This window comes from Leucopleurus acutus (assembly GCF_964270905.1).
Source record: "Leucopleurus acutus genome assembly, chromosome: 16".
In the NCBI taxonomy this organism is placed as follows: Eukaryota; Metazoa; Chordata; class Mammalia; order Artiodactyla; family Delphinidae; genus Leucopleurus; species Leucopleurus acutus.
The window spans coordinates 26,251,580-26,276,705 of NC_139158.1; the positions used below are offsets into that span (position 1 = coordinate 26,251,580).

At 46.8% G+C, this 25,126-nt stretch overlaps 1 protein-coding gene across 2 annotated transcripts in view; it reads right to left on the reverse strand.

The window, feature by feature from the left end:
* BMERB1 (bMERB domain containing 1) overlaps positions 1-25,126 on the reverse strand; it is a 135,724-nt gene that overhangs the window by 16,929 nt on the left and 93,669 nt on the right. The window contains exons 3-5 of one of the 2 annotated variants that reach the window (XM_082857711.1): positions 10,147-10,220; positions 4,275-4,389; positions 2,564-3,039 (exon numbers count right to left, since the gene is read on the reverse strand). In XM_082857711.1, coding sequence (XP_082713837.1) covers positions 2,754-3,039; positions 4,275-4,389; positions 10,147-10,220 — 475 coding nt within the window. In that variant the 3' untranslated portion in view covers positions 2,564-2,753. Of the gene's footprint in view, positions 1-2,563; positions 3,040-4,274; positions 4,390-10,146; positions 10,221-25,126 lie in introns of those variants that run through there. The other variant, XM_082857712.1, reaches the window with a different exon arrangement.

Consider the following 25,126-nt stretch of genomic DNA (forward strand, 5'->3'; position numbering starts at 1 on the left):
TGAAAAGTCACGACTATACACACCTGGGGATCATGCCCCCTCCCAGTTCATTCCCACAGTGGGTTAGATACAGCTAGAGAGAAGTGGAGATATACTTTTTCGAGGGAGGACCTTTCCTGGTGGTTGGATAAACAGTGAGACAGACTCCTGGGTTCGGCATGCTCTGGGGAGGGCCATGCGACGGTGAGGGACTCCCTATTGCTACACTCTGTACAGGGCGGCCGGGCCCGCCCGCCGCACCCAAGGCCCCTGGTGGCAGTCATGGGCTTGCCTTCAATCCCTTCCGCCTTGGAGAGCTCTTGGGCCCCGGTGAAATGGGGGCTATGAAGACAAGAGGGTGGGAGGGGGTTCCCCGTGGCCCCGGGGGCACCCCATGTGGGGGCTACATGATATTGCACTGGGTGGCCCCGCAGCAATCCTTGATGAGCGCCAGCCCCGTCTTGGCTACCGTGGGCTTGCTAGGTGGGGGCTCTGCTTTCTTTTCTGCTCGGGAGCCTGCAGCAAGGTAGGAGAGCAGAGGCAGAGAGGGGAAACAGGAGAGAGAGAGAGGTGAGGTGAGGAGAGCCCTGATCATCTGCAGCCCCAGTTCCATCCCAACCCTTGCCAGGCCTTGCTTCAATGTCACAGATCAGGTGGTGTGGAGAGCTGGCATGCATTTTATATGGTCCTGGTGACTGTTCCCACCTCCCTGTAGGCCCACTGGCTTTCAGTCCTTGGCTCACAACTATAGCTTTTAGCCCTTCTCCTATTCTGTTCTCCTCACCATTGTATCTGCCAACCCCAGCACAGAGTCTGGCATTCAAGAAGTATTTGGTGAGTGGATGACAGAAATTTTGTTTAAGTCACTTTAATCTGAGGGCTCATATCTTTCAATTCTGGAAAATACACATTATCTCTTCAGATACCCTCACCTGTCATTCTCTGTTCTCTCTCCTTTTGGAATGTCTATTAAATGTAAGTTGGACCTTACTATTCTAACCTCCATGTTTCATAACTTCTTTTTCATATTTCCTATCTCTTTGTCTCTTGGTGCTGCATTCTGGGTAATTTCCTCAGCTCTGTCTTCCAGTTATATGAATCCTCCCTTCAGCTATGTCTCTGTGTTTAACCCACTGAGTTTTTACTTCAGTGACAATAATTTTTTTTAGAAGGCTAATTGTTTGCTAATCTACCTATTCTTTTTTCATAGCATCTTGCTATTTCATTCTGGGTATTATTCCTTCTCATATCTCTTATACTTTAGATAGTCCGTTAGTTCTGGTTCATGGGAGGACAGACATCCTCTTTGTTGCATCTACTGACTCCTCTCATGGTGGTTCAATTCTTCATTGGTTTTAAAATTTTTATTGAGAGATCATCTTCATGGGGGTTGTTTTTAATGTGTGGGCTGTGTATTATGAGAGCTGAAGGGACTCTACTGAGCAATTTTGCATTTGCTTTGCTGGGGTCCCAGAGACTTCACTGGTTTTGGATTAATTTTAATGTTTCAACTTGGGATTCCAGCACCAGATGGGTGGTGTATATTTGGACCCCACACTGGGCCTCTTGCATGTGGTGCAGGCTTGGTGTTTTGATTTCTTGCCAGAATTCTTTTTTCTATCCATAATCTTACATAGAAGGGTTTCCTTGCTCCTTCTCCACAGTGTTCGGTGGAGTTTTTCTAGTTTACCTTTCATGGAAGAGACAGTCCATTGAGGATGCTGGATTTAGACAGGGACCATGTGGCTTATGATTTTAGGGGCCTGCAGAAGGGACCAGGGCCCTTCTCTTTCTTTATTCCTTCACACTGTACTACAGTGTTTTCATGGGATGTTAATGGATGGTCAGGGAAAACTGGGTTTGCTGCTTCAGTTGATAGTGGCAGCTTTTGGGTCGTGTTTTCCTAGCAAGATTTTCTGTCCCTTTTCTTCTGATAACAGCTCATGTCTCTGTGGCTACAGGAGTGGGCATGTGACACAGATCTAGCCAATCACAACTTCTGAGCCTCTTGGTGAGAGTGATGGGCCTAGGAAGTGGGAACACGATCCAAGAAAGGCCAATCAGAATCTTATATATTTAGACACCAGGAGAGAATCACTGGTGTCGCCTTGCTGCTACTAAGTTATGGTTCTAGAGTTCTGGCCCCAGGGAGAAGGCCTGTGTAGTAGGAGAAAATGAAGTTAACATGCAAAGAGGTGTAAAGATGATAAATAGAAGGAAAGCAAGGGTTCTAACAGTGTCCAGTCCCTGAAGCCCTGGTTCCCATTGCTCTTTTTCCAGCACATCCTCTTTTTTGCTAGGGCCAGTTTGAATTGGGCATCCATTTCTTATAACTCGAAGTGTGGTCACATTGGGCCAACAAAGAGAAGGTAGTTCCTAGACAGCAGGACCCATTATCACTTTAATATGCTAATGGACATTGGAAGCCTACAAAGAGAGGGTCAAATACACAGCATCTCCCAAACTTATTTCACACAGAACCCTTTTCGCTCTGAGTATCTCGTGAGGCTAATACTCTGAGAAGTAAACTTCTGGCTCCATTCCTCCAGCGACTCCAGCTCCAACAGAGGCCAGAGCTCCATGGCCCTCAGTCCTCACCTTCTTGCCTCAGTGGCCACCCAACTCCTTCAATGAAGTGCACCACACCATATGATTAGAGAGTGACAGCTGCTGCCAGAATTAGCTGCATAGTTTGCAGAACCCAGCGCAAAATGAAAATGCAGGGCCCCCTGTTCGAAAATTCTTAAGAATTCCAAGACAGCAATAGCAGGGCACTAAAGCAAGCATAGTGCCCTTCTAGGCCCTGGGAAACTGCACAGGTTTCTCACCCATGAAGCTGGCCCTGCCTGCTGCCTTCCTGGGCTCAAGTTTGATCTGTAGAAATCATTTTGTTGTGCCCCCCCCTTGGCTTCAAGATCTCTTTTAAATTTCCTTTTCTCTTGGATCGGGGAGGAGAAGGAATAACGTATGCACTCACTGGCTGGAGATTTGGTTACTTTGTCTAGAGGTTTTAACTTGATTCTCAGAAAATCGGCCATTTCCTTGTCTTCTTCTTGCTCCCTGTGTAGACAGATGTGTAAAGACAAGAAGAAAGTACAGTAAGCTAAGAGAGCATCAAGGAACCGATGAAATGAGGCAAGAGTGTGGGATCATGTATCAGACTTTGTGGATGGTGCATGTATGTTGATGTGTGTTATGTGTGGGTGGTACATGTGTGTTGTGTGTTGTGTGTGGGTGGTGTGCGTGTTATGTGTGTATAGTGTGTGTGTGTTTTGTTTGATGAATCTACTCTGAAGCAGAGACACATATCAATGATGGAGTAAATGGCTACTCCCACTAGTGTGAGACCCCAGGGGAGAGGCAGGTATGTTACAGGACCCAGCCTCCCTGATGGAGGTTTAGTGAGCTGGGCAGCCCCTCTCCTGACCCTGCACTTTTATGTTACCCTAGACAAGGTACGTGGCAGGTCTCAGAGGGCAAGTCACCTCAGATCTTCCAAGGGTCACCAGGAGCAAAGTCAACAATCCAAGCCTGGTTGAGTTGGGCAAGGCGCATCCTAGGGGCCTCAGAGGACTCAGGAGGACACAGAGAATTAAAAGGAAGTTGCCCTCTAGTTTGGAAAAGGCCCTCTGAGCCTCTCCCCTGTGGACAACTCCAAAGGCCTTGCTCCAGCACAAAAACATTCAAGAATCAATATTCACATCTTTCCCGTGCCCTGGCTCCCTGGGGAGCCTTCAGGTGCACCATGGCTCCAGGGCCCATGGTTGTCCAGATCCAGGTGGCAGGTACATCTGCAAATAGGAGACCCTGAAGGCTAGGAAGGGGCATCAGAGCCATCTAGGAGAGGGAAAGGGAAAGAACAAAGCTGGGAAGTGGGCAGGCAAGGAAGCAAGTCAGTACAGGGGGCAGAGTTTCTGTAGAAACCAATGGAAGTTTCTGGAAAAGTTGCCTTGATGAGCTGGGAGAAAGCTCAGTGAAAAGAATGTGCAGGAAGCTCTGCCGTGTGTTATGTGATGTAATTCCTCCCTGGTTACCTCCTCAAATAACATTCACTTAAGATCCACAGGCCTTTGCAAAACATTTTGGAGCTGGATTTGAGTTTCTCTTGAATGTGAAGTGGGTCCTCAGGCCAGAAGGCCAGGATTCATCTGGATCCAGTGTTTGGGGAGCGTTTGCCCAGGCCATGCCTGTTGCAAAGCTGTGAGTCCTGGGAGCAGGTGATGGGTTTTGGAAGGCAACTGAGTTGTGTTCTAACAGCCCCAGTCCTCTGCTCAGGGGACATGCCGCCCACTTACCTTAGCCGCTCAACCTCTGCATCGTCCACCAGGAAGTCTCTCTTCTGCACCAGTTTGTGGATCTTCTGGATTAGCTCGTCCTCTCTCTGCTTCTGCAACTTGGTTTTTTCTTTTTCTGGGAAGAATACAACATTAGCAAAGACAGTTTGAGTGTAGCTGTTGAAAGCAGTTGAGTCCGAGGGGTCAGGGTTGGAATCCTGGCTCTACCATTTAACTTGCTGGATGAACTTGGAGAAGCAACTTGACCTCTTCAAGTTTCTGTTTCCTCCTCTGTAAAATACATAGTGAGGCTTGAATGCGAGACTGTGGTGATGTTAGTAAATGACTTTGCATAGAGCTGGCCCATGGTGTGTGCCCGGTAAATGATGCTGCTGCTGCAAGGGGGTCGTGCAGAAGGCCGGGGGCAGGAGGGAATTACTCTACAGCGAGGTTCAACCAATCTGTCAGAAGGAAAGCACCCATGCTTTCCCATCCTGTTCCAAATACCAAGGGCTAGAGCGCCATAGAGGAAACAAAAGAACGAGGGCTGGACACGAGGACTGAGAAAACTAGGAGGGCAGAAACTTTTTCAGAAGATAAAAATCATGGGGCAGCTTGTCCATCTGCCTGCTGGAACTGGCACTGACTATTTCCTCTAGACCTGGGGGCAGAACCAGAGGCAAGGAGAATATAATATTTGGATTAGAGAGAAAATCGGTTTCTTTCATTAATCCGAAGGGGAGTGAGGAAGTGGAGTGGAATTGCTAGCAGCCCCTGGGTTCCTGCTCATCACTGCGTTGACGATGGTAGCATCATTCCTCTCGAGGTGGGTCCCGAAGTCTGATTCTGCAAGTCACTCGTCAGTACCACAGAGCCTCCCTGCCCTCTGCAGGCGAGTTAACCACAGCGCCCTTGGACTCGGGGAGTGATGTCACCGTCCTCTCCAAGTTACCAGCGACAGCCCTCCAGTATTCCCTTGTCCTCCGCCAGGCTCCAGATCTAAGCCAGAGTCACATAGCAACTGGCAGGGCCCCCAGGAACTCGCAAACCTCCCTGCCCAAGTTATTCATCCCCGTTTTCTATCTCTTGCCAGTTCAGGCAACCCCCAGCCTCCCCAGATACTCAGCTGCAGCCCTCTGCTCATGCAGCCCCTCCCAGCAACTCACGGGAGAAGCCACCTTCTCAAAGGGGTCTGTGCTAGCTTACAAACTAGTTACTGACCTAAATCTCCACACCACCAGCCAATGCTGTTCACCTGCTTTTGCGTGTAACATACCCTTTCTGCCAGCATCTCTCACCTGCCTCCAGGTACCACCCACCTGTCTCCAGGTACTATCTACCTACCTTAAGCCCCACCTACCTACCTGCAGGCCCCACCCACCTACCTGTAGGCATCACCCACTTACCTGCAGGTATCACGTACCTGCCTGCAAGCATCACTCACCTGCTTCCAGGCACCACCCATCTATCTAGGGACACACTGTTTTTGGCCATCATCACCCACCTACTTGCCAACTTTATCCCCTGCTGGCATCACACACCTGATTCCTAGCATCTTCATGTGCTTGCCGATGTGACCCTCCAACTTGCTTCTCATCTATCTCCTCCAGCACATCTCCTTAGCCCAGGCCACCATCAGCTCTCCCTGGACCATGCCATGACCTCCTAACTGGTTTCCCTGGCCTGTAGACCCTATCACAACTGTGAGCCCTTGCCATAGAACCAGACAGTCGTGGCTTAATGCCCCAGCTCCTCCCCTTCCTAGCTGTGTGACTCTGGGCACATTCCTCAACCTCTCTGAGCATCCAGTTTCTCAACACAGATAATCATAAAGTTGTTGCAAGTTTTAAGAGAGAGAAATCAAGTAAAACCCTAGGCTCACAGCCTGGTGGATAGTAAGAGTTCATGAACAGTCAGCTGCTACTATTATAGGCTATGATTTTACACAGTCACTGTTGCTTTAATGATTAAGTGCCCTCTAGGTTAAATATTTACCAAACGAGGTACAAAAGAAATAAACACTTATTTAATGAAGGGAAAGCAAGTCGCATAGCATAAGTGTGCAAAATGTAAGTGCTTAATAAATTGTAGCAATTATCTTTGTATTTGTATTACCGGGAGCTTTACATTTTTATTTAATCTGGTTTCTCAGCCTTGGTGCTATTGATATTTGAGACTGGATCATTCTCTGTCATGGGGGCTGTCCTGTGCACTGTAGGATGTTGAGCATCATCCCTGGCCTCTACCCACTAGATGCTGGTAGCAGCCCCCTCTCTTAGTTGTGACAACCAAGCCTGTCTCCAGACATGGCCCATGTCTCCTGGGAGGCCCAACTCACCCCTGCTTGAGAACTACTATTAATTCTTTCCAACAACCCTATGAGGGAGACACTATTTTTATGTCCAAGGGAAGGGTATCATGGCCTCTACAGCCAGGTCTAAGCAACCCCAGCCCTAAGGGGACCGTGGTGGCAGTGAAGGTGAGGTGAGGCATCTTGGCTTGTTCTTGAGAAGCCCTGAAGGTGGGGAGGGCTCCAGGTGTCCTCTCTCATCACAGTCTGGTAAATTATTTTCTGACCCTGGCTGGAGAAACATGATTTTCTTGGCCATTCCGTGTTCTCTTTACTCAATATTTTTATTGATAAATTGCCAGGAGCATCATTTTTTTCCCCCCTAAACTCAGCTAAACCCATCTAGAAACCTGGCACTGGCCCAAGGAATGCACAGAAAGGCTCTTAACAAGGAGTCAGAGGAGAAGGTGGGGAGAGGTGAGCAGGAAAGGCAGGAGAGGAAAGGGAACTTTAATATCTGAATTTCTGCACAGAAGTGATTGGGAAGATGCAGTTTTCCAGCAGAATCAATGGAGCTGCCGTTGAGGACCTGGGCTCTGTTGCTAAGTGGCCCTATGACCTTGTATGTTTCCCAGAGGAACAGTTGATGGCATTTCAGGTAGAACTTGTTCTTCAGGGGGACTGTCCCCTCCATGCAGGGTTAGCATTCCTGGCTTCCGCCCATTGAGTGTCAGTACCGATCTCATCTTTTTTTTTTTTTTTTTTTGTAGTATGCGGGCCTCTCACTGTTGTGGCCTCTCCTGTTGCAGAGCACAGGCTCCGGACACCCAGGCTCAGCGGCCATGGCTCACGGGCCCAGCCGCTCCACGGCATGTGGGATCTTCCCGGACCGGGGCACGAACCCGTGTCTCCTGCATCGGCAGGCGGACTCTCAACCACTGCGCCACCAGGGAAGCCCCGACCTCATCTTTATTTAAACTTTTGGTATATATTTTTGCATGAATTTTGGTATTTTAAATATTGCATGAAAATATGATTACTGAATTTTTCATGTTCCAGCTGAGTGCCTTGTTCTCCTACCCTAGTCCCAGTCCTGGTCAGTCATGCAGCCCAGACACTGTGTCAGCCAAAGACCCCCACCGCCAGCCATTTCCCACCCATTTCCTACCCATGCTCTAGAGGCTGCCACGGCCCCCCGTGGAGCCCCTGTGGCCTGAGGAGGCCTTGGCTGGCCTGGTGGCCACACACTCGTGTCTCCTTTCTCAGTGGCACCCAAGTGTCCTGCTGAGCCAACAGTGGGCTCTGGGAATCCCTCCTCTCAAGAGGGAGACGTCAGTCTATGTTGGGCCCATCATTGTCCCCTGGGAAGTTGAAAATTGGGACACAGAGGCCCGAGAGTTGGGCTCTTGTGTGGGAAAATCATGCAAGGGAGATGAGGTTGTAACCGAGCTGTACCCTGTGGGGCCTTCCTGGGACAGACCCCTCCCCCACATCCTCTGCTGTAGCTCTTCTCTGAAGTCCCTAGATAACAGTATCTGATGCACACTTCCTGAGTTGTTTTACAGATGCTAAAACCCCCACCAAATGGAAGATGTTAACTACTTGATGAGCACATAGCCCCCAGGCCTCCTGGAGCCTGAGGATTCATAATATTAACACCCCCACACACACACCCGTGTGACACCGCCCTGTTGCCTCACCATCCACCAGTCGGAGAATTGTGCATGAGCTGATCACGTACCCTGGGATGCCTCTCCCTCACCTGGCCTTTAAAAATGCTTTGCTGAAACCCATGGAGGAGTTTGGGCGTTTTGAGCACTAGCTGTCCTGGACTCCTTGTTTGGCCCTGCTATAAACACTGCACTTTCCTTCACCATGACCCAGTGTCAGTACATTGGCTTTACAGCCTGCGGGCAAGCAGACCCAAGTTGGGTTTGATAAAAAAGTGGCCTTGCTTGGCTCATGTGCTATAGAGGGAGAAAACAGAACATGCTCCAAAATGGAGAGTAAGAGACAGAGAGAGAAAGAGAGAGAGAGAAAGAGAGAGCAAGGCCAAAGAACATTCCACAGCCTTCCTGCTTTCCTGTTTTTGGTTCTCGACCTTTGTGAGTTGGGCTGACCTTCCTGCCTGTTTGAGAGTAAATAGTACGTCCTTGCCACCCCTAATTTCATTTGGAAATACGCTAGGGTCTTTGTGGATGCCATCAGTTAAGATGAGGTCATACTCATTGGGTCAGCCCTTAATCCAATGACTGGTGTCCTTATAAGAAGAGGAGATGACACACAGAGAAACACAAAGAGAGGAAGGCCACACAAAGACAGAGGCAGAGACTGGAATAAGGCAGCTACAAGCCAAGGAACAAGGACTGATGGGAACCACCAGAAGCTGGAAGAGGCAAAGAGGGATTCTCTGTTCCAGCCTTTGGAGGGAGCATGGTCCTGCTGACACTTTGATTTCGGACTTCTGGCTTCTCTCAAAGAATAAAGTTCTGTTGTCTTAAGACACTAAGTTTGTGGGAACTTGTCAGGGCAGCCCTAGCAAACTAATACGATAATGCCTGCAGGCTCCAGGAGTCTCCGCAGTCCTTCAGTAACTGCCCATTTTGTGTTTACATAAGCTTCAATGGGTTTTTGTATCTTTCAACTAAATGATCCCTCAGAGGAGTATAAAATGAGAGACTTGACCCAGTGGCTCTCAGCCCTGACTGCCCATCACAACCATGTGAGAAGCTTGTAAACATGACCAATGCCAGGGCCCCACGCTAATCAAATGGAAGTTTCTAGTGGGTAGTGTCTGGACTTGGCTATTTCTCCCCCTCCTCATTCTATTTTTTTCTGGCCACATGGCAGGGCTTGCAGGATCTTAGTTCCCTGACCAGGGATTGAACCTGGGGCCATGGCAGTGAAAGCTCTGAGTCCTGACCACTGAGTAGAAATGTGTTTGGTTAATGATAATAATAATAATAATAGTAATAATAATAATAGTAATAATAATAATGGCACTTATTTATTACGCACTCACTATAAGATGGGAACTGTGTTAAGTACTTTACATGTGTCACCCCTCGGTCAGTCTCACAACAATCCTTTGAGGTAGATAGCATGATTGTCCCAGTTTACAGACGAAGAAACCGAGTTATAGTGAAGTAACTTGCCCAAGGTCACATCATTAATAAATGACAGATCTAGGTTTGACTCCAAAGTCAGAGCTCGTAACCACCATACTCTACCTGTTCCCAAACAGGATAATAAGAGTAATCATTGCTAATATTTACTGGACTCTTTGGACCAGCTATCAAGCTAAGCACGTGGCTTGTGTTGTTTCATTTATCGCAGTAACATTTACACCCAACGAATTAGGTACTATTACTATTCCTACCCCATTTTCAGAGGAAGAGAAGTTGAGTCTCAGAGAGATAATGTGACTTGCCCAAGGTCAAGGAGGTGGTCAGAATCAGGACTTGAACCCGGGTCTGCCCGATGCAGAGTTTGAACCATGTGATCAGGGAGCAAGCACTGCGTTGCAAGAATGAGGCTGCATTAGGGCCTTCCAGACGGGAGATCTGAGCAGCTGGTTCATGAGGTGGGGTCCCCCACGGTTACCTGGGATGGCGACCAAGTTCTGCAGCTCCTGCTTCAAGTCCATGATGTCGTTGCAGAGCTGGATGTCATCCATCCTGGGGAAAGAGGACAGTGCACAACAGCAGGTTACATCAACAGAACATTCTACACCCTGAGCACCACCCTGGTTTCAACAAAGAGGGCTAATGGGGGAGTTCTGTCCTCTGTAAAGCCCACACATGCTCTTTAGAAGTTTTACAACAAAAGTAAAAAAAAACAACAAAACAAACTGCCCTTTATCCCATGACTTAGAAATGATCAATCACAGTTAATAACACCTTGATACAGTTCCTTCCAGTCTTCCCATGCCTGGCTTTTGTTGGCATATGTGAGAGACTTCATGCTGTGGGTTCAGTGTTTTCCTTTTTCAGCTATGTGAAAAGCTTTTAAACATTACAGAAATTCACCGCATAGACAGAAAATCTCCCTCTATCCTTTAGAGAAAACCACTGTCAGTGGTTTGTCATCTATTCCTCCAGATTGAAAAAAATGTTTATGCTTATACGACCAAAGATGACACCATCATTCATGCACAAAAAACGTTTTGCAATTTGCTTTTTTTAACTTAATGATATGTCTTGGGCATCTTTCCATGTCAGGATATGCACATCTCATTTTTAATGACTATACAATATTCTATTATATCGATATACAGTGATTTATTTAACCATTCCCCCCATTCATAGGTATTAGACTTATTTCCAGATATATTCTAGGATAGATTCCTAGAAATAAATCAATTTATTTATTTGCTAAGTCAATTCCCAGAAATGCAATTGGAGGATTAAGTGACATGAACATTTTAATAGGAATTTCCAAACTGTCCTTCAGAGGGACCGTGCATGACATTCCCACCAACAGTGTGAAAGGAAGCTCACCCCTATAATCTCAGCAATTGGGTTGCATATACAATTTTGCATTATGTATTTCATGTGTGTGTGTTGCAATATTAACTCATCTTACTGTAAACAACATTTGTAATGGCTGCCTGGAATTTCACCAAGTAGATTTATCAGAGCAGTTTTAATTATGCCCTTTTTTTTTTTTTGGCCACACTGCACGGCTGTGGGATCTTAGTTCCCTCACCAGGGATGAAACCCTGGCCCCGGCAGTGAGAGCACCAAGTGCTACTGGACTCCCAGGGAATTCCCTATGCCTTTATCTTGATTACTTAGGTGGGCTTTTTGAGTTGTTTGTTTGTGCTATTTTAGCCGCGTTAGGATGAACATGGATTCACCTTTCCACGAAAGAAAAGGCTTTTCTTTCGTGTTGGATTATTTGGGGTGGCGGCTACTGATTTTCAGAAGTAAAACCACTGAGTACAAAGGGTATGACATGTCTATGGCCATTGAGACATATTTCCAAATAGCTTCCCCATGGGGTGTGTGTGTGCCTTCATTCTGCATGTCTTTAATGAGCACTTATTACATTCACCAATGACATAGGCTCCAAGGATGCACCAGCTCCCCTGCCCTCATGAGCTGAAATTTAATCAGGAGAGACAGAGGGTGAACACAAATAAAACAGAACGTCAGATGCTCCGAAGAAGAGTGAAGCAGGTGAGGGGATGGAGTGGATCACTTTGGACACATCAACCTTCTGTCCTAGGAAGAGATGGAGGAAAGCAGGAATATTCTCAAAAGGCTCAACTGAGTCTGCACAACAAGTAGGGGCAGGACCAGGACCAGAAATCGATTTGTCTGAATCCACTGATCTTTCTGCCTCCTTCCTTGACGTCTTCGCCAAGAACCTGATCTCCATTCAGAAATGCCCTCCACAGACCAGCTTGGGGCCCCCTGCCCTGCCCGTGTGACCCCCAGCATCCCAGCTTTCAGGACGAGTGGCAGTAATGTCTCGTTTCAGTCTGCATCTCCTGCTCCTGTTGCCAGGGGCAGGCACTCCAAGCGCTTGTCAAACCCTGCCCCGGAATGTCCTAGCAGGTGGCAGCTGCCACAAATGAGCTTGGGGGCTTTGCCAGAAGGGTACATGCTGTTCCCCTGGGTTCCTATCTGCAAGCCTTCAACTGGAGGTGCTCCAGAATCCTTTTCCACATCTAGCGTGGAGATGAGGCTCCATCAGTGGTTCTTAAGGAGGATGATTTTGGCCCCTGGGGGCATCTGGCAACATCTGGAGACATATTTGTTGTTACTGCTGGGTATGTGGGGGGATTGCTACTGGCATCTAGTGGGTAGAGTCCAGGGATGTTCCAAAGCATCCTACAATGCACAGGGCAGCCCGCCTCAGTAGAGAACTACCTGGTTCAAAATGCCAATCATGATGAAGTTGAGAAATCTTGGGTTATAACCACAGAATTGACACAGGTACCTGATAGATACTTTTTGAAAGATGAGAGAAGGAAAGATGATGAAAGAACAAAAGAGCGACAGGTAAAGTTAGAAGCAAGAGTATTGGCACCAAACATCTCTAGTTCAAAGGGGCCATGTGCCAGAAATTCTTCTCTGAGTCTAACTTTCCTCATCTTTGAAACAGGAATTATAATAGTACAGCTTTCTAGGATTATTATGCATGTCAGGCACTGAGCACGTGTCTGGGACATACACAGTACAAGGCTCAGTAAATCATATCTGTTGCTATTATTAGCCGTTAGAAAGAGGCAGGGGGAAAAGAAAGAGAAAATGATGCTGGATAAGCAGGGTATTTGACAAACAGAGCTAACGTTCAACCTTAAAACAACTTTTAAAAATTATATTCCTCTCTATAAAATTTTTTAAATAAAATTTTTAAAATAAAATTCTTATCTGATTGCAGAACAGATTCCTGATCATTGTAGAAATTTTGGAAAATACAAACAAGTACGAAGAAGGAACCTAAGATTACACATAACCTTGATCCACGTGCACCAGAGGCCACTGTTCCACTCCAAGTGTTCGGGTGAATTTCACGCCAGTCTTCTTCCTACATGTAACCCAGGTGTGGCGGGCTTGCCCTGGGGGGCCTTCACCCTTTGTCCATCTCGAAACTGCACTTAGCGTGTTCTGAGTCCTCCCAAGCACATCCACATTCACCCCACATTAACGAGCAAGGTGAAATTCTTGTGATGCTCTCACAGACAGGCATGCGTCAGAACCCCATGAAGATTCCTAGTAGATAGCACTGTGTTTTCCTCAGATTTTTCTCTTGTCGCCAGCTTTCCATCTCTTTCTCTCTCTTCCTCTTCCACACACCTCGTGGTCCTCGGACCTGTCACCTACAGATTGGCACTTGCCATCTACCTCTACAAGTATTAAATTATGAGCCACTGCAGCTGCTGACCTTCGACACCCCCTGAAAGTTCAGGGTAGAGGTCAGAAATGAAGCACTCTGTGCTCTGGGAAAAACTGGCAGAACAGGTCTTCAGATAGTTGGATATTTTCAGGAGATGGTTTTATGAGCCCAATCTTGCATCTCCTCGCATCTAGAAAAGCACTAAAATCCTTCATGGTGATGTCTGCTCCTCGCGACTAGCAGTAACTTTCACGAGACTAGCAGAAACCTTCTGCAAAAAATATGTGCTTGACTGCATGTACACTCCCCCTTCACCAAAATCACATATATACTGACCTTCCCCCCTACCTCTTTGGAGCAGTTTCTCAGAGCTATCCGAGATGCTGTCTCCTGGGCTATAATCTCTCACGTTGTGCATTTTTAGGTTTGTTTCAGTGGACAGATCCCAAGCAATTCACCTCTGGTCTTCAACTTACAAACCCCAGTTGGCAAAACCAAAGCCTGGTGGTTCCCTGAACATCCCCAGGAAAGGAGCTTGCTTCCCCCAACCTCCACCCAATCTGTCTATCAGGGAATTTACCTAAACAAAAATCAGGCTGGAAGAGGGAGGGACGGGCTCCACCATTAAGGGAAACAAAAAGTCAACGTTTATTGAGCATTTGCTTTCTGTACATAAACTCATCTAAGTCCTCATGGCAGTCCTGAGAGAGGTGTTGTTTTTATCTCCATTTTTACGGACAAGGAAATGGAAGTTAAGCGATGTGACCAAAGTGCCACCCTGGTATGTGGCCACTGGGATTCGGCCCAAGCTCGCGGGCGCTCTTGACCACTTTACCATGGTCTCTCCTCTCCAAGTGGCTGCAGGAGTTGAGACTGACATTGAACTGACCTTCGTTCTGCCCCTTCCTCCCATAGCCCTGATCTATTTAGGAGGCAATGTCTCCAGCTCCTCTCGGCGAGACAGGCTGGGACCTGAGACCTGGACCCTTTGCTGCAATGCTTGCACCTGGACACACGTCTCCACAAGCAACAGATACAAAGAAACTAGAAGGGACTAAAAATAACTGCACGCACAAGCATACCTGTGCAGTAGCAGTCGAGGCAATTATGAACAATAAGATACAAAAAGGCCACAAACCAACTGCCATTTCTCCATTCCTTCCATTTCTCCAACTGCCATTTCTCTTTTGTGGAGAGCAAAAGTAGGGCACTGTGCATGATCCCTGCACACTGCGCCACCAAGGGGGTGGGCAGATCACCTAAGCCACCCCTCCAGCCCAACCCACCAATCTGCCCCCACCCTCACCCTATTTAAAGAACCAGCTTGCCAGCCCTTGGAGAGCAAGCACGGGCACCTGTTTCTTGTTTTCTTTCCCTCATGCTGCACGAGTCCCAATAAAGCCCTGCCTGAATTCCTCATCTGGCCGCTTATCAATTTCTATTGATTACAGGAGTACAAGGACCCAGGTCGGTAACAACAGAAGCCAGTTGTCTTAGTCTGTTCAGGCTACTATATAACAAAAATACCATGGACTGGGTGGCTTAAACAACAAACATTGATTTCTCACAGTTCTGAAGGACTGGGAAGTCCAAGATCAAGCTGCCAGCTGGTCCTGCTCCTGGTGAGGACTCTTCCTGATTTGCAGACAGCTTTCTTCCTATACCCTCACATGTTGGAGAAAGAGATCCTCTCTCTGGGGTCTCTTTTATAAGGGCACTAATCCCATTCATGAAAGCTCCACCCTCATGACCTTAATCACCTCCCAAAGGCTTCACCTCTAAAAACCACCACATTGGAGATTAGGGCTTCAACAAACGAATTTGTTGGGGGTAGGGGAGGGACACATTTAGCCCATAGCACCAGTCATGGCAGTCCCATTTGCCTCTGCCAGACATCTACTTTCCCAGGCTTCCTGGCAGCTAGAGGTAGACATGAGACCCACTTTGGGGCAATGAGAGGTAAGAGGAAGTCTTCTTGTGCGGGAGGGGCAGTTCTGGGGAAGATGATTTGAGTCTTGGGTGCTATCCCCTCATACTCCTGAAGCTGCTATAGCCACTGTGATGAGGATGGCATAGGGAAGCGAGGAAAGAGCCAGACTTTTGATGACATCCTTGAGCTACCCCACTGATACCTAATTAACTGAAGATACTATTGGGAGTTTCCTGGTGGCCTAGTGGTTAGGATTCCAGGCTTTCACTGCCACGGCCTGGTGGGGGAACTGAGATCCTGCAGGTCATGAGGTACGGCCAAAAAAAAAAAAAGTCCAAGACACTATCAATCAGATGTTCTGTTACATGCAGCTGAAGACAGCTTCACTGATACATGTAGGTGGATATGTGCCTCTTGAAAAATATTGGAATCATACATTTTTATTGATAGCCTTTTTTTTTTTTGGCAGTGCCGCATGTTAGGCAGGATCCTAGTTCCCCGATTAGGGATTGAACCCATGCCCCCTGCAGTGGAAGCACGGAGTCTTAACAAGTGGACCACCAGGGAAGTCCCAATCTGTGCATTTTTAATAAAAACAGGATCAAAATAAACATTCATATGCCTTGCTCACTGTGAGCATTACATCATGATGATTGTCCAATGCCATTAAATAATATAATTCAAAAAACATTTAAACCGTTCATGCAAAGCACTTTTGAAGCTTGGCTGGAACTTCCAATAAGCCCCATTAGTCCAGTTCTCTGCACGAATTGTGCTGAACCCTGGAAATCAAACTGCTCCTGCCAGCTGGTTCTAGAGAAAGCGATGTCATCTCTGAGAAACTGACTGATGAAGGAAGGAAAAGACAGTCAGTCTGTGTCATTATGCACTTAACCTTTCATGCTGGGACGATGGAGAAAATTGGTCATTTTACCAGCTTTGGGCGGGGAGAGGTGAATAGGCTGTGTCAGAATAACAGCGCTGCTGCTTTACAAGATTTCTTTGAAAATGACATGGTGTGGAGCCTAATGGAAACCCAGCAGAGACCAAGATGTGAAGGCAGAAGCAGACTGACGGAGGAAAGGGTTGACTTTTTAAGAAAATATTTATTCGGCTTCTTCTGTAAGTTGTGGATGCGGTGGACTTCTTGGGATGGGTGAGAAGAAATAACATCTGGTCTTAGAGGTGGAATGCTGGTCTGGGATGTGCAGCCTGGATCTCAGTCTCACCATAAACCTCCTCTATGACTAAAGGGAAAATTCTGTTTTCCTATACACTCTTCACTTGTGACACCAAATGCATGGGTTTTCTCAAACCAGGCAATTCTCCAATTCTTGGTGGACACCAACTGGGTGTCCTGCCATTTAACTCCATTCTGATACTCACTGCCTGGAGGTAGCATAGACCCGACAGGTAAAGGGCTCAGTCTCATAAGACTGCCCCTGATGCAGATGCCAATGGCAAGTCTGCACCACTTATACTTCTGACCAACTGGCTATGAATTGGTGGTTCCGTGACCCCCTCTACCAGGTTCAATAATTTGCCAGAACTGCTCATAAAACTCAGAATAACATTTACTTACATTTAGTAGCTTATTATAAAGGATATTTAAAAAGGTACAGATGAACAGCTAGAAGAAAGATACACAGGGCGAGGTATGGGGAAGGGTGTGGAGTTTCCAGGCCCTCCCCAGGTGGGCCACCCTCCCATCACCTCCATGTGTTCACCAACCCAGAAGCTCTCCGAACATCATACTTAAGAGGTGTTTATGAGGGCTCATCACATAGGCATGATCAATTATTAACTCAATCTCCAGCCCCTCCCCCTCCCCAGAGAATGCAGAGGTGGAGCTGAAAGTTCCAAGCTTCTAATCATGTCTTGGTCTTTCTGGGGACCAGTCCCCATCCTAAAGCCACCTAGGGACTCCAGCCACCAGGCATCTCATTCGCACACGAAAAGACACTCATCACTCTGGAAATTCCCGGGGTCTTAGAAGCTCTTGTGTCAAGGAGCAAATAGTAGAACAAAAAATGCTCCTAGCACCCCAATCACTCAGAAAATTACAAAAGTTTCAGGAGCTCTGTGCCAAGAATGGGGTCAAATACCAAATATATTTCTTATTAAGCCATAATGATGGGACTTCCCTGGTGGTACAGTGGTTAAGACTCCGTGCTTCCGACGCACGGGGTATGGGTTCGATCCCTGGTAGGGGAACCAAGATGCCACAAGCCACTCAGAGCAGCCAAAAAAAAAACCTAACTAAACCATAATGACTCGACAAATCATTTCTCTCCCCACACCTCTGTTTCCTCAGATATAGGATGAGGGGTTTCAAGGATACTGGGAGCCCTGTTCCACTAGCATTTAGAGGTGATAACTTGCTTTAGACCCTGCCAGACCTGAGTGTGGGTATCAGTTCCGCCGCTGACTGGCTGTACAACTTGGGTGGGTCCTTTCACTGCTTTCATTGGTCTCAGTGCTCTCACTGTTGAAAAGGAATCATACCTTTGTCTCGGGGTTGTATGAGAATGAAATAACCTTGTCTGTATAGAGCAGGCAGGCCTATGCTTAGCACATAGTAGGTGCAAAGGAAAGGCTACTCTGTCCACCCTTCAGCCCTGGGTAAGGAGGTGAGCGGCTAGGCTGCCAGCTGGCAGACACTCCTGAAAACTCTTAGCCAACATTCGTGCATCAAAGAATGAATCTCACTTTCTGTGCTACTTCAATTTCCTCCAACCTAATAGCACTGAGATGACGAGTGTGTGCGTTTGTTTGACGTTCTTGGATTAATGAGCTTAAACGCTGTCCCTGGGGGAGAATAAGTGTTGAGACATCTCCAGGGAGACCCTGGGCTCAGTCATCTCTCAGCATCATGCTGGGGACCAAGCGACCAGAGAGATACCTGCCACACGGGCTCAGGTGACACATCCATGAAAGGGATACCTTTATGACACGTCACAGAAGGCCTGTTTTCTCCCCGAGGCACATTTATGGTCTGCATGTTAACTGGCTTTTCCCTTGATAGTAATCAGACCCTCATCTGGGAGGGGACACTGTTCCTAAAAGAATGTCACCCCCCTCAAGCATGGATTACTCTTCTCTCCCCCAGGTTTTTCTAGATCATCTCTATTTGGATTCAGAAAAATTACTAATACTGAGAAACTCATCAAGCTGAACTCTGGGGGTTTGTGCCCTTTTCTGTGTGTATGCTGCATGTCAATTACAAGTTTCCCTGAAAAAATTACCAACAATATTTCTTGCTTTTGTTTTAGACCTAAAAGGGTACTTTTGGTCTTTTAAAAATTATACACATATTAAAGACAGCCTCCCTGTAAAAACGTCAAACAACACAGAAGTATAGTCGTAGCTGGCATTTATTAATGTTTTCATACTATGGGTGCCAGATTCTGGGCTAAGCATTTTATAAAAATCATCTCAATAAACTCTCACAGCAACCCTGTCAGGTGAGTATTATCATTATCATCCCTTGGATGGTGTTAGGAACTTGCTCAAGGCCACAGAGTAAGTAATAGGAACTTGAACCCAGGCAGTCTGACCTCTCAGGTGGGAATGTTAGAGAACTCTAGACCGAAACCACCGGCCTTGGCCAGGCCTCGCTTGCCTGAGTTTTCTCACAGCAGGAGGTCCCAATAAGGAACATGGTGCTGCCACCCAAATCTAACGGGAGAATTCAGGAGGGGCCAAAAGAGGGAGGAGACGACCAACCTCCCAGAGTCCTTTGTGCTGGAATCCATCTTGGCTGAGACAGACACGTGTCACCAGGAAGGACCCTGAGTCAGACCAACTATGGGCCAAGCAAGATGACTGGCCGGAGACAACCGGAAACTAACCCCATCACCATAAAACCCGAGGCTGCGAGCCACGTGGCAGAGCAGTTCTCCTGGGTTCCCTTACCTGCTGCTCTCCACTCGGGCGCCCCTTCCCAATAAAGTCTCTTGCTTTGTCAGCCCGTGTGTCTCCTCAGACAATTCATTTCCGAGTGTTAGACAAGAGCCCACTCTCGAGCCCTGGAAGGGGTCCCCCCTCCTGCAACAGGAATATCAAAGTCCCATCTCATATGGTGGTTGGAGTTCAGGGAAGATAGAGACCAGAGTACTTTGGGGGAAGGTTTCTCAGTGCCACTTATGGGAGGGGCACAGCCTGGAGGGTCACAGAGAAGGCTCCCAGGCACTCAGGCAGAGGGGGCAGCTCAAACACTGACTGTAGAAAGGAGTGTGATATCAGTGTTATGTGACAGGGAAGAGTCCACTGAAATACTGGTGACATACAGGTCTTGGTTATGAAGGACTTGACATGGGAGCCATCTTAGGTTCTAGAGTGAGAGCATGGCAGGGCTATGTGTCTATGAAAGCCAGTTTGGCAGACATGGTGACCGGTATGTACACAGCAAGGAGAAAGAGCATCCTCACTCTGAACTTTCTGTTTAAGGTGCTCAAGGGACTTCCTGGAAGTTGTGTTTGCTCTTGAATCTCCAGTGGGGTTAACAAACTATGGCCCATGGGCCAAACCTGACTCCCTGCCTGCTTTGTTGAAATCCATGAGGTAAGAATGGTTTTCACATTTTTAAATGGTTGGAAAAAAATCAAAAGAAGAAGAACATTACTGGACACATGAAAATTATATGAAATTCAAAGTTCAGTGTCTATAAAAAATGTTTTATTGAAAAAAAAAGGTTTTATTGGAACACAGCTGTGCCTGTTCATTTACCTACCGTCTGTGGCTAATTTCACCCTACAATGGCTGAGTTGAGTAATGACGACGGAGACCATATGGCCCAAAGTCTAAAATTTTCACTAGCTGGCCCTTTATAGAAAAATTTCATCCTGAACCTAATCTTTGGGGAAAAAACTTGGAAAGTAATCAGAGACTAACCGAGTTCTTGGAGCTGGAAGAGCTCTCACCTTATACGGATGAAGAAGTAAATGCCCAGAGAAGGGAATATTGATCATTGAGTCATTGATTTGCTGAGTTGTCCAATAAATCAATCATCTAGACAACCTAGATGATTACTGACAGCCTACTATGTGTGGGCTTCCTGCCTCAATTTTCACTTCTGAGAGACATCAGGAATCAAGCTGGCTAAGGTTCCTGGCCACGGGGTGGGCCCATGGGGCTCTCAACCACCTGACGCTTTGACTGAGGGCCCAGCCTGCTTTCTCCTCTGGGCACCAGTGGGGGATTAAGCTGTGCGCAGTGAATATGAGGTCAGCCAACAGATTTCCTGCAGCACCTGCTAATGTGATCTGGCAGTTTCTGCTAGGGCATTTGTCCTTCACATCCTTCCCTTCACTAAGGACATACTAATTTTTGTGATTTCATGTATTTTCTACTTTTAGTCCCCCAATCTCTTGCCAAGAAGAGTGCTTAGACTGAGACGTGTTAAGACATTCCCTTGGATGGCTCAGCAAGCTGTGAAGGGTTCTGGTCCTGGGTTTCCCTAATCCTAGCCCTGAGGCTCTCGGCTGAGTGGTCCACAAAGAATTAAAGATGTGCACAAAGATTAAACTCCAAACAGGTAAGATAGAGAGATGAAGGGAGAGGGAAAAAGGAAAAGGAGGAGGAGGAGGAGGGGGGAGGGGAAGGAGGGGGGAGGAGAGGAGGGGAGGAAAGAGAAAAGAGAGGAGAAGAGAGAAGAGAAAAGGAAACACCATGAATGTCCAACAATAGGGCATCAGTTACGTATATTACTTTCCAACGATACAAGGAAGAACTCTGCAACCGTTTAAAAGTTATTGCTGGACAGGGACTTCCCTGGTGGTGCAGGGGTTAAGACTCCGCACTTCCAATGCAGGGGCCCGGGTTCGATCCCTGATCAAGGAACTAGATCCCACATGCATGCCACAACTAAGGAGCCCACCTGACGCAACTAAGACCCAGTGCAACCAAATAAATAAATACAGTTATTGCTGGCCAGGCTGCAGTGTTTTCTCAAGAGGACCCCAGGAGAAAATACAACCGACACAAAATGGATGTGGTAAGACACGAAGGGTTCCCAGAGTCAACAAACAAAAACAGAGGATGCCCAGTTATAGTCGGATTTCAGATAAATATGGAATCATTTTTAGCATAAGAATGCCACATGTGGGCTTCCCTGGTGGCGCAGTGGTTGAGAGTCCGCCTGCTGATGCAGGGTCCGGGAAGATCCCACATGCCGCAGAGCGCCTAGGCCCCTGAGCCATGGCCGCTGAGCCTGCGTGTCCGGAGTCTGTGCTCCACAACGGGAGAGGCCACAACAGTGAGAGGCCCACGTACCGCAAAAAAAAAAAAAAAAAAAAAAAGAATGTCACGTGTGATCTTTGGAACATGCCTATCCTAAAAAACAATCTGTCATTGATCTGAAATTCAGATCTAACCAGGTGTCCTGCGTTTTCTCTGCAATCCTACAAGAAGAGGGAGGCCAGACGCTGGATTTCAACCTTATCACCTAAACTGTCGTTAGCCCAGGGGGCCTGCCTGCTCTGTGCAGGGTAGGAGGAAAATCTCCTTCAGCCACAAAGGTTAGAACAGTGGCCTCATCTCCCAGCCTGATGCCTCTCCATTCTCCCTGAACGGTCCTCCGTTGACAAGTTCCAAGTGGTGTGGGAATTTGAGAAGACACAGGAGAAATAGCAAATACGGCCAATGGACTGATAAGAGTAGAAAACTGGGGACAATGTGAAAACATATGTCAGGGGCCTTGAAAACATTTAAACTCTAGCCTAGTGATTCCATTTCTAGGATTTCATCCTAGGGAGATAATTAAGGGCACCATAAAGATTTAGCTATGATTATGTGCAACAGAGCCTTGTTTGCAATAGCAAAACACTGGAAGCAACATAATTGTCAACAATAACAGAGGGCCGCTTAAATAAAGGATGGGATGTGTGCATAATGAAATTCTACCCAGGTATTAAAAATGATGCTCAAAAGAGATGTTATTGATATAAGAGAATAAACCATATCAAAAAGTGGTTAAGAAATGATAGGATCCAATTTTGCAAAATACAGATGCTTAGAAAAAAGACAGGAAGACTTCATTCAAAATGTTACATTTGATTATTTTGAGGGATTTCTTTTTTTTTTGACTGCGCCACGCAGCTTGTGGGATCTTAGTTCCCTGACCAGGAATTGAACACATGCCCTCGACAGTAAAAGTGCAGAGTCCTAACCACTGGACCGCCAGGGAATTCTCTTGAAGGAATTTTATTTCCTTCATTGGCTTCTCTGTATTTTAAATTTTTGTTTGTTTTTTTCAACATGCATGTATTATCTGGATGATTTTTAAAGTTTTTTGTTTTAAATTACCATGGGCCACTCCATGGCCGGTCACTATAGCTGCAGCAGAAGGCCCTCTGTGCCCTTGTCTCTCGAGCCTCATTTCTAGCCATAGAGCCTGCATTTCAGGCTAGCAGCCCGCCTGCATGCCTGTGTGATCCTGACATGCACCCTTCAAGCCTTTGCTCCCTTCAACGCATCCCTCACGCGGAACACCTTTGTTTCAGTCTAATTCCTATGCAGCCTTCGGGACGGCCCCAGCATCTCCTTCCAAAGTCTTCCTGATGCTCCCAGGCTGCATCACGTCCTCTTCCTTCAGCTGCACAGCCCCTCACCCACCTGATAATCATCTGGGCACTTGTGTTTCTCCCTAAATAGACTGCACCCTTTAAGGGGCTTTGCCTCTTCACTCTGTGATTCTAGCACGTCACACATGCCTGACACATCGCATTAAATACGTGATGAAGAGAGGAAGGCAAGCTGGCGGGCGGGCACAGAGGAGGACACACTGTCCTGGACATTTATTGAAACAAGGCCTCAAGACTACAAGTGCAGATGGAAAATTCTCAAATCCCATGATAGAGACCCCACCACGGTAACAGCATCTATCAAAGGCGGTGAGTCATCCACAGAGAAATCCAATTAAACATCCATATTTCAAGTGATCCCGCTCTGCATTCTGCTATCAATACCGTTTCTATTCTGAGCTCTCTCAGCATTTGGGCCTCCTGTGCCTTCCATTGTCTGATCCCTGCTGAGTTCCTGCCAGAGCAACCATGTTTTCTCCCCCAAACCTTCCCTCCCACTCCCAAGTTCATCTTTCTTTCCTGCTGACACTAACAAAAGCTAACATGCATTTGAGCAGTTCCCAGGGGTCAGGAACGGGGTCCAGCTCCATCTCTTTAAATCCTCACTATCTATAGGGCAGGTATTATCATTCTCAACTTTATAGAAGGCTCAAAGAGGTTAAGTACCTCACCCAAGATCACACAACTGGCAAAGGATGAAGGCAAGATTTGAAAGAAGACAGTTTGACTCCAGAGCCCTGACAATCACCACTATGACAAACTGCCTAGAAATGTCACCCAGATGTACCAGGTTGTCCCCTTCTACCCTAGTTCCCCCATCCTTTGCCCCGTCCTTGCTGTCAGGAGCCTTTTAAAATACTTTCAACCACTGGCCATTCCAAAATGTGAGCTTTCTTGGGTGATGGGTTTAGCCCCATCCCATAATTTCCATTAGCCGTCAAATCTACCTCAATATTTTAAAGTGTTTTTGAAAAAATAAACCAAAATGAATACACATCAAAATGTTTTTGAGATGGGCAGTAGACATTTTCCCCAGTTTTGTGTAAAGTTCAACTAAAAAAAAAAATCTTGGGAGAAAATCAGGTGATTTTTATTGATCTCTACCACACAATCAATAAAAAACTATGGGCCTGCTATTGGAAATGCAGCCTTCAGATAAATCCCGATTCCTCCTTGTGATCAGACTGCTGGCTGGAAGCGCCTCCTATATAGGAATTCTAAAGTTGTTATTCCTTTCATCTGAGCATCTAACGACAGAAGGAAAAAATCTTAGAAACACAATCTGCAAACTCCAAGCCCCAGCAAAGGCTCCCCGCCCAAAAGGTAGCCTGTGGATTTGGCAGCACTGTCCATACTCTTAGCTTAGCCCTGCTCCTCCTGTGAAAACACCGAGCACCCCTCTGTAAGCCCTGGATTATCTACAATCACCACCCACAATTTCCCTTAGCCTCACTGCACCATCAAAAGCAGATCTGCTTTTGATGATAAGCACACTGACATTTAAATCACTCTCATGTTTATTCAGCACCAGTGATTAGTGGCCACCTTTGTATGGAAGCAGGATCCCAGGGCTTGGCAAACCACAAAGAAACAGCAAGTTTCTCTCCAAAGCCAGGACAGGGCAGGGGTGTAAACAGTGGTGCTTCTGGCAAACATTTAATGACTGGCTGGGAGTCAGGTGAGGGAGGGAGAAGCCTTGGTTTGTGTCATTTGCCAATATCCATGGTGTAAATAGTCCCACCATGGCAGGTTTGGCAAGATTCCTGAATATCACTGGCTAGACCCGACAGGTGGGCAAACTGGAGAATGGCTCTTTAACATTATTTTAAAAATTTTTTAAAAAAGTATTTTGTCGATTTTTTAGTTTTGATTTATTTATTTATTTTTATTTGGTTGCACTAGGTCTCACTTGCGGCAGGCAGGCTGCTTCATTGCAGCTCACTGGCTCCTTAGTTGCAGCACACAGGCTCCTAAGTTGTGGCATGCGTGTGGGATCTAGTTCCCTGACCAGGGATCAAACCCTGGTCCCCTGCACTGGGAGCGCAGAGTTTTATCCACTGCGCCACCAGGGAAGTCCTTAACATTCTTTAAATATTAATTCAACACTTATTTAAAAGAGAAGCTGAGTGCTGTATGGGGTAAAGATTATTGGTGGCAATGATGGTGATGATGATGATGATATGATGCTAATGATGATTCTAGCTACTGTTTATTTATAATTTAC